Consider the following 10,570-nt stretch of genomic DNA (forward strand, 5'->3'; position numbering starts at 1 on the left):
GGCTGGAGTGTAATCCATCTTGGCTCACTGCAACCTCTGCCTCCCAGGTTCAAGCAATTCTCCTACCTTAGCCTCCCGAGTAGCTGGGATTGCAGGCACCCACAACCAGGCCCAGCTAATTTTGTTTTTAGTAAAGATGGGGTTTCTCCATGTTGGTCAGGCTGATCTTGAACTCTTGACCTCAGGTGATCCGTCCACCTCGACCTCCCAAAGTGCTGGGATTATCGGGGTGAGCCACCGTGCCTGGCCTATAGTTATTTTTCTTAATGATACCCAAATTGTCCTATTTTTGGCCGGTGGGAACCTGTTCAGCTTGGCTTCTGAGTCCTTTTGTCAAGACCCTGGTAACTTTGATAGCTTTGTTACTATCAGAAAATATGTCCAGGCCCAGCTTGTACACCTTGTGCCCCTGATTTAGAATCAGTAGTTTCTCCAAGAAGCGTGGTTCTGTGTATTGAGAAACTATTTTAGGCACCAACCTAAGGGCACTAAGGACTTTTATTTGCTTGGGTTAATTTTTGTCTCTCAAAATGTTAAATTGCACAACCAGGAAAATACATTTATCATAGGTTAATGCTTATGCTTCCAATACAAATTCAGGACCACAGTGTTTTTACTTAGCTTCTTTTACATCTTTAACAAGAATACTGGTTCTCTACAATATTAGCAGTGAAAGAGTTAGAATATCACAAGTACTCCACATTACACAACTGTTTCAAAATAACAACACTACCACTATGAACAGCATGGCTAATAAAAAGAGTTTTCCTTTTTTTCACAGCACTTTTTGCCCTTTGAGTATATTCTCCCACAGATATTCAGTCAAATTTTACTGAGGTGTTTATTTGTTTGTTTGTTTGCAGTATTTTTGAGACAAGAGTCTTGCTCTCTTGCCAGGCTGGTATGCAGTAGTGTGATCACCACTCATCGCATCCTCAACCTCCTTCGCTCAAATGTTCCTCCCGTCTCCACCTCCCAAGTATCTTAGGACTACAGGCACATGCCACAGCATCCATTTAATTTTTTTTTTCTTTTTTTTGTAGACACAGGGTCTTGCCATGTTGCCCATGCTGGTCTTGAATTCCTGACCACAAGTGATGCTCCCACCTTGGCCTACAGAAGTGCTTTTATTACAGGCACAAGCCACCATGGTCAGTCAAAGTACTATTTTAAAGTCCCTTCAGGGCCGGGTGCGGTGGCTCACACCTGTAATCCCAGCACTTTGGGAGGCCAACGCAGGTGGGGATCACCTGAGATCAGGAGTTCAAGACCAGCCTGGCCAACATGGTGAAACCCTATCTCTACAAAAGTATAAAAATTAGCCGGGCATGGTGGCAGGTGCCTGTAATCTCAGCTACTCCGGAGGCTGAGGCGGGAGAATCTCTTGAACCTGGGAGGCAGAGGTTGCAGTAAGTCGAGATTGTGCCATTGCACTCTAGCCTGGGTGACAGAGTGAGACTCCGTCTCAAAAGAAAATGCCCCTTCAAATAGCTCTCCTCTATATGGTTGTCATCAACTAGATACGCACATTGATGAGTTTCGTGATATTGTCAATTCTTAGGGATTTAAAAATTTTTTAATTATATGCTATATTTACATTATTCCAAAGTATAAATCTAAAAAGAAGGAAGGTATATTTAATGAAGGCTAGTCTCTGTACCTCTCCTGCTCCCTTTTCCCTCCATCCCTTTATAAGAAACTATTTTTAAAATAATTTATTCTTCCATTGCTTTTTTTTTCTTGACATGTACCGACATAGATATTTGTATTTTCCTCCCTTTCTTTTATGAAGGTAATATATTACATGTACTTTACCTACCTTGCTTTTCTTTACTTAATAAAATAACCTACTCTATAGTTTGTAGACTTTTATACCTTTTCTTCCCAACTAGCTAGTATTCCACTGTGAGAATGTACAGTAGTCACCTGGTCCCTGTTGATGGCAATTAAATTGTTTCCACCTTTTGTGTTATAAATAGGCAATGAATAGCCTCGCTTGTGAATATGTGTTTTCAGTTTCTTTTTCTGGTTAATTTTTTGGATAGATTCTTAGAAGTGGGATTGCTGGGTTAAGAGGTAAATTCGGTTAATTTTGTTATATGCTGCCAAATTCCCCTTTATAGAGGCTGCAGTATTTTAACATTCCTACCAACAACATATAAGTGAGTTTTGCCAATAAAATATAGTGCCAAACTTTATTTTTTAACCAGTCTAGACTGTTAGTGAAAAATGGTATCTTTATGCAGTTTTGTTTTTTTTTTTTTTTAAGTAAGCAAGCCAAGTGAGATGTTTGTCTTTTTTGGGGGAAGAGGGCAGTTTTCTGACTTTTCTGATCAATTCTGTTTTTTATATTTTATTTTTCAGAGTCAATACAGATTTGTATGTGAAGCTATTTTGAAAGTTTATGAAGAAGGCTTTGTTAAACCCTTAACAACATCATCAAATAAATAAGAAAGCAGAAAAATCTGGGATATGTGTTGGAAAACTACTTTCCCTTATGTTCACTGTGCCATAATGCTGCTCGCAGGAAATGGCATTTTACAAAAAAAAAAAATGAAGAACTCAAAAAAACTTTGAAAACTTCAGCACTGTTGCACTTTATGTTTAAAAAATGTCACTCTTTCAAAATCTATAACTCATGTATTTGAAGACTGTTTCATGCTTTGCTCCGAACAAATAGTAAATAACTGAGTATGTTCAGGGTAATTTATGAAATTTTGTAGTGGTGCCATGCAATCCCCTTTTGGTAGAATTGCCACAAACAAGGCTCAAAATTCTCATCATCTCTGTTATACACCTGTATCATGAAAGCAAAAAGAAGTAAACATCAGGAGTCAGCTCTGGTCTTTTGCAGTGGTTTGCGTACTTACTATACTGATTACCAGATTTTATTTTTAAAATTTTAGCAATATCATTCTTAATATTAGCCAATACACTGCCTATGGATGCAGCACGTTTCTCCCTGCACACCCCTGTAGAGACCTGCCTGCTGCTCAGAAGAAGAAAGGTGGAATTTGCTGTTCCCAGGAAATGCTGCACATGTCCATTTACCAGCATCTTATAGAAAATATAAATATGAATCTACAAATTCTCTTGGATTTAATAATGTAACTTATATTTATCATAAGGTTGGCTTATTCCAAATCATGTGATTTCACATACTTGATGTAAAAGAATGCATGCATTGTGTCTTAACCCCTTAAGTGCCTTGAGACGTCCTTGTATGTCTAACGAAAAGGCACTCATTTGACCCCACTAGGAGGTATATATGTATATTGTACATTCTTATATTTTTATGCATTTTGAATAAGTTCACATTTTAAAAAACAGCTATATTGAGTGTTATACAGTCAAAGAAGGGTAAGGAAGTCCTGTTTCTTACTCAGTACTTGTGATTTGCTGTAAGAAGCAAAGATAATTTGTGTTCTACTGAGTGCGCATTGCTGCTATGGAATTGTTCAAAATCTGCACATTCCTTTACTTGAGGGACTGAGAGGTTACAGTTTAGCAGCTCAACTTTAAAAGATGCTTTATGCTTCAAATTTCATATTTATTTCATCCCTAACTTTAGGAAGACATCTAACATGCACATTAATGTTAAACATATTGATACTCTAAGCTAAAGTTAGAGCAAATAATTGTGATTTATTCATATCCATAACTAAAATATTATTCTTTAGCACTTATTTCAGTTAATATCAAGCTTTGTTCACATTGATAAATTGATTGGGATTCTTCAAAGAATGAAACATTGACTTATTTCTTAAGTGTAAATCACTCAATAACTAAAATGAGAGTTTTCTTGGTTTTTTTGTGTACAATTAAATTATTCCATTTTATGTATACTTATTAAGTTATAAGCATGTTAGTAAGGAGACTTTTGACTGTCCAGCCTAATGGAGGATCTGATTCCCATTAAGGATGTGGGAATTCCCATATTTTCCTCTTCAGGTTTTTTTAAGTCTACAGAGAGATAGAACTTTAACATTGCCCAGTTTGATACAAGTGAAAATTTGCTCACCTATTCAAATGTTATTTTACACAATTATGTGGATTGCGGTTTTAAAAGATTCATTTCCTAGCAGTTTCTGAATATTTCTGTAAGATCTTGATAAAGTTTAGAGTCAAATGGTAGATATTTTGGGAAGCCATTTAGTATGAGGAGAAAAGTACACATTTTAAATCTTTGGTAGAGTCTAAATGATGTCATTTCAAACATTCAAAACTCATAATAGTAAATTTCAGGAAATTAAGCTCCTAAACATTAATAGCCAAGATACCAAATAAATTATAATATTAAAATATTTAAGTTTATTTAAAGAGAGAAGTAAACATAACCTTAAGTCGAAGAGAAATTCTCATCTATTTCCTGACTTCACAGTCAAAACAATATAAGATAGTAATTTATAATCTATTTGATCATTCTGTTCTATAGACAGACAAATATAATGTAGGCTGCTATATGGCATGATAAATTAAAAACTGCGAAAGTAAAATTATGTTGGGGTCTACATATTAAATAACTGTTTTGGCAGTTTTTCACCTTAATTTTAAAATAAAATTTGTTCTATCTGTATGGACAGAATATGACAACCATAGACCAAAAGATACCGTTGTATAGATGTAAAGAGACAAAAGTCATGGTTGACATGTTCTTTAATTTAGGGCCTTGTTTATACTTGTGAGTTTAATAATTTCTTGGCAATGAGCACTGCTGCCTTTTTGAATCTTCAATGCCTGTCTTTAAATGCCAATCATTAGAAGTTTAGAATTACATTTAAATTTCTCACGTATGAATTTTTCATCTGGGAACTACCCACTGTCATTATTTTTATGTGCAGAAAAGATCCTTTTTTAAAACCATATTTATTGGGATCTTATTTAAATTTAAACTATCCTTTACAACTTCTTAAAATGAATATGCTAATAGATAAGACTTTATCCATTACATCTAAGAATGTTTTAACCTGTATATCAATCTAAATAGGTTTCTAGAAATAATCCTAGCTTTCACACACCATGTAGTTCTAGACTCCATCCATATCAGTGTAACATTGTGTGATAAAATGCCAAATTTCTTGTATCTAAGCTACCCTCCCACTCTTCCAGCCACCCCTACCTCCCACCTTGACACCCTTAAGAAAGCAGCGCTGACTTTTATTCTGACAAGTGGAAATCAATAGTGGTTAATCAAGTGGATTTTGTAAATGCTAAGAAGTGTTTGTGAAAACCTTCCCTTTCTGAGTTAGGATCGTTTTTTCATGTTCATTTCAGGTGTTTTATTGAGCATCTGATTTGTGTCAGCGCCATGTAAATACGATTAGGAGTATTTGGAATAGACTTTACATTCACCAGAAGATTGAGAGTATTTGTTAAACCAATGCATCCATTCAAAATAGAGGCAGGGTGAACAGCCTAAGAAATGATTTCCTTTCTACAGTCTGCTAGGAGAAAGAGGTGATAGGGGAATGGTTGATTATTTTAATCAAGAGTAAAGGGAACATTTATTATATGAAATCTGACTTCAGTTGTGCAAAGGTATGTTAAGACATTAAGACAATTGCTGGAAGGTTTCAAATATGTGTACACAACACATAGAGATACTTTTATGTGTTTATTTATATGTATATTTCACAAAGGCTAATGCCCACAGAGGAAAATTAGTATTTTAACTTATAGGTTATCATCTGCTGGCAGGGTCTGATCAGGTCTAGAGGATTTAAGCAAAAGTCTCCTGTCTTCTATCTCCACTAGAAGTACTGCAGCTTGAGAGCTGAAAGGAACTCGAAAAATGTTATCCAGTCTTCACTTACCCCATTTTTATCGGCATTAGGAAACAGAGTCCAGCAATGATTATTGATTTAGCAGTCTGGTCTTACATGATCTGCTTTCTAATTATCTAGTAGTCCTATATTATACTGGAACTTCAATAAATTATAACCTATGTGAATATCATAAATTCTTGTGAATTTTTGTCTATTTCCACTAGAGAAGCATACTCAGCCAGTGTTTTCACTTAATAACTATGATGACCTTAAAAGATGTCACTTAAGTTAGAAAATAAGCAGGTTTCAGAAGTGATTCTAATTAGGACCCCCACTCAGTTTGCTAGTCATGCCTGCCTGACAGAACATAAGCTTTTGTAAAGTATTTAGACTGATACACATGCAGTATGAAAACATTATAGACTGCAATTAGAAGACTAATTTTTTAAAAGCACTCAAAATGTAGAACTAAGATTTAGAATATATGTCCATTTATAATGAAATAATTTATGTTCATAATGTGAACATGTAAGAGAAGTAAATAAAGCATTACTTGTTTTATAATCTTATAAGGAAGAGAGAAGGAAACAGTTTATAACAATGTGCTATTTAATATCTGTATTTTGAACATTTAAAATACTCTGATGGTAAGGTTGCCAAAGTAATTTTCAATTCATAAAAGTTGTTTATACCACAATAATGTGGGATATGTTTACAGGCTCTTATTTCGTGGTAGTTACTTTATAGTTCAGATGAATTTGCATTTCAGTCACTTATAGTAAATACAGTATAGTAAATATTTGTTGGACTAAACATCTCAATAATAGGACACAGATAAATTATGCAACAGCCTGCTTTTATGAAAGCTGGTGCATTATGTAAGCTGCCACAGTTAATACTTTGTATTAACATTGCTTACTTCCCCATTTGCTTCACCTATCTTGACTACGGTTGCTGGAACCATTCTTTTTGTGGTGCTTCCTCCAAGTGAAATAACTGTTATTAAAACCTACTGGATTAATTTTATCAAATACCAGACTTACTGATCTGTTGGCAGAGATTTATTGGTGTCTCACTGTGATCACAATACAAGTTGTAGCAACCATTTTATAAAACTCTTAGAGAATTATGTAGATAAAATGGAAATTACATAATCCTAAAACATTTTTGAGGGCTAATTGATAATTTCAGCAATTTTATCAAGAACCCAATAAATTAATCCCTAATTTGTATGTTTTTTTGTTCAACTTACCATGTCTACAACCATTATCAACACTATTTTATTACATATAGACTTAACTGATTCTCAGCAATTACTACAGTGTGTCTTACAGCGTTATAAAAAACAAACAGCAATCTCTGTGTCTGCCAGAAATTAGACTTTTTTTTACAGTCCTGATTAATTTGTTGTGAGTAGACATCACATAATTACTTCTGTTTGCATATAAATTTGCTGCTATTTATGTTTTTCTACTGTAGTATGCTATTGATTTCTGAAGTTGTAATCATTATAATTTTTATTTTAGTAATCCAAGCTAAATGGGCAACCAGAAGTAATATCTGCTAGGGTGCAATCCATCAGCATTAGTTCAGTGCATACATAAGTAAACCAGTTTAAAAAATTTTTACAAAGCAAAAGGTAGTAGCAATATTGCTAGTTAAAGACTACCATTTTAGGGAAAAGTTCAAAGGTTTAACTTCCTGAAACCTTTTAAAATCTTCAGTGCAAGAATGAAAATGTTTGAAAGCCTTGTTAAGCTCATAAAAATTTCAGTTAAACACTGTAGAGTTTCCTACCTTTGTTGTGTAAAGGATATAGAAAATATTTTTCTATGGACAGAAGGTTGAAACTTAACTTCTTTAATTTCATTGTTTAAAGGAGATAAAATGATATTTGTATGTCTTTCATGCTGTAAAGAAAATGAATGTATCTTTCAAATGTCATTAGAATTATGGCTTGATTCTAAGGATACTCTATTTGTTTAAAAAAGTCTGCAAGGGATTGAAAAGAAAGGGAAGAGTATTACACTTCATTGTACAAAATGTAATTTTAGAAGAAAAACTAATTTTCATTATAAACAAGAGCAATCATTATTGAAGCATATTTCAAATATAATGTACATTCTTTTTCATTTTGCTCTGCCTCTAGAATAGAAACTTTTCAGAAAATTTGCACATACTGTTTTTAAGTGTAAAATAATTCTAGACTTTTGGAGTGTGGAAGGGTGTTTGTGTGTGAAGGTAATAAATGTGTTGTGCATGTGTTTACCATGGAGAACGTTTCCAGGCTTTGTCAAATGAGGACATTGTTGTGAGGATGTGACTTTTGTGAAGCCAGAAAACGGTGCCTAAGATTCATTACAGTGAGTGTGTGCAGCGGCCCCTGACCCAATCAGTGGTTTTTGCCTTTTTATTCCCAATGTCATGGACAGTTAAGACCACTTGGCCCAACTCTGAATTGTAGCAGTGGTGTCTTATATGCTTAAGAGTTTATATTAATTCAGCTGAACAAAAACTGCATTTTAAACTACCTTTGTAGGTATGATTAATATGTGCAACAGTTTCTTTAAAAGGTAGTATTTATCACTCATTAAACTTGACTCAGTGAGGACTCATTATTTTTATTTCTCTTTCCCCCTCTCCAACTTTTTAACAATCACTAATTTAACACTTTGTGAAGTAAGGACTCAAGTACAAAGTGATCTCTTTCATGAACTTTGCTATAGCTGTTGAAAGGATTGGTGTCAGGCTCTCTCAACCCTGGGAGTTACCAAAATTTAGCAATTATTACTTGTGGTAAGCTTAAATGCCACATTGCTAAGTAAAATTGTTACCAGGAATTCATCAAGGAGGAGGAGATAAACCTGCTCACACCCTTAGACCCAAATAGGTGCTGCTGGTTCATGCTTTCTCCACAAATCGGCAGTTAGGTACTTCCCCACTATAGTCACAGTTGAGCCCATTTTAACATATATTCAAAGAAGCTTTTTAGTTTCTACTCCTGAATTGTAGTGTTCCAGTTATTTGCCTTCCTGGGTAAGAAAGTTTTAATCCAAGCCTGGGATTCTCTGGCACCTGTCTTTTCCAGTCCTTCAATGAGTTGGCAAGACTAGAGTAGGTCAAATTTCAATGCTCAATTTGATTTTTTGAATTTTAAATAGCACTTTATTTCATGCTGACCACCAACTTAATTTATACATTTTAAAATAAAATTATCCTAGAAGTTTTGTAAATACGGGAAAATTTTAATTAGTATTGGAGGTCATTAGATTGGACGCAAGTTTAAATATAATGATCTCTTCATAGCTTATTTGATGTTTAAGAGGCAACTTGTGTGATCTTAGCTTTGCAAGTTTTCTGTAATTTATGTAGCACAATAAAGGATACCTAGTTGAGTGTGTTATTGGACTCTGAGTTCTCAGCTAGTTTCATCTAAGCTTGGTTTATTATCATTTCTGCTTTGGATTTTTTTGTGCATCACATGAATACTTGGAAATCCATTTGTTTTCAGTGTAGTACCTAGGGTGAAGCAGATGCTGCACAAGTAAGTTTAAGGGAATAAAAGTCCCGACACTTACATACATGTTGAGGGGCACGATTTAAGAGACTGAAACAGTTTACATTAAACTGTTTTTATTTTCTGCCAGTAGACTCTATCTGCTTAAAAAAATAAAAATTGTTCAACCCAGTGTTCTCCAGCATCAGGACATTACAGTTGTAATCTATGTTGTAATCTTTTCAAATAAGAAAAGCTACTCCTTATTCTCTACAGTGTAGGCTTAATTTTAGAACCAATAATTTGCTATATCTGCATTATTGATATTTTTAAGTAGTAGTTTTAAAAATAATTATTTCTATGTGGAGGGTGTTTTAATTTGGGATTTTTTTTTCTTGTAACAGGTGCTATTTGTAAATATGAAGGGGGAAAGTCACTTAGTTAAAAGTCTAGCTTATGTCATAATTAAAATACAATTATACATGTCATGTTTGATTCTATTAAACTAGTGACAAAACAACTGGTCCCTTAGTTTCTTAGATTACCTTTCCCCCCATTTCACAAAAATATCTCTTTCCATATGATCTCATAATTGAGGCAAAGAAGCTAAGGGTTTATTTAAAATGTGTATAAGCTTGAATTTGGTCAACACTGCATAATTTGAAATCACTCTGCATTTGTCACTGCAGCTTACTGTATGCTTGAAAGGCCTTGTGTATTTGTCTTAATTTTAGTGAAAAAGAATTTCTGCCATTCATGTACAAAAAAATTACAAATACAGCAAACAAGATAAAAATGCTGGTTTGCATTAATACTGTTTTAGTCTTAAGAGCAATTTATATTATGTGAAATGCTGTTACACATATTTTGTTGGCCATATTTCATTTTGAGAAACAGTTGTTCAGGTACAAACATGAAAAAAAAAAACTAGCTATGACTCTTAATGTTCAATTGCAAAATAAAGATGTGCTTTAGTAATCTAAAGTATAGAAGTTTTGAAGATTATTTTATGGGAGTTTTTTCTTGGGCTTTTCTAACAGTGGTTCTGTTTAGTAATTGGTTATCAAGAATGATGAGTAAAATTTGTTTCTGGAGTTACTGACTCACATAGTGGCTGTATTTGAGGAAAGGGAGTAGGTGAGGAAGTAAAAGGGAGTTAGAAGATTAAACAGTGTCTGAAGAGGCCGGATGCAGTGGCTCACGCCTGTAATCCCGGCATTTTGGGAGGCTGAGGCGGGCGGATCATCAGGTCAGGAGATCGAGATCATCCTGACCAACATGGAGAAACCCCGTCTCTACTAAAAATACA

The 10,570-nt window shown here is 34.3% G+C and overlaps 1 protein-coding gene across 2 annotated transcripts in view; it reads left to right on the forward strand.

Annotated features, from left to right (window-relative positions):
* LOC112617170 (tyrosine-protein phosphatase non-receptor type 4) overlaps positions 1-10,245 on the forward strand; it is a 230,589-nt gene extending 220,344 nt beyond the window's left edge. Inside the window, exon 27 of one of the 2 annotated variants that reach the window (XM_025373929.1) lies at positions 2,365-10,245. In XM_025373929.1, coding sequence (XP_025229714.1) covers positions 2,365-2,451 — 87 coding nt within the window. In that variant the 3' untranslated portion in view covers positions 2,452-10,245. The remainder of the gene's footprint in view (positions 1-2,364) is intronic. The other variant, XM_025373930.1, reaches the window with a different exon arrangement.
* Positions 10,246-10,570: the final 325 nt, after the last annotated feature.

This window comes from Theropithecus gelada, unplaced genomic scaffold (assembly GCF_003255815.1).
Source record: "Theropithecus gelada isolate Dixy unplaced genomic scaffold, Tgel_1.0 HiC_scaffold_15884, whole genome shotgun sequence".
Taxonomy (NCBI): Eukaryota; Metazoa; Chordata; class Mammalia; order Primates; family Cercopithecidae; genus Theropithecus; species Theropithecus gelada.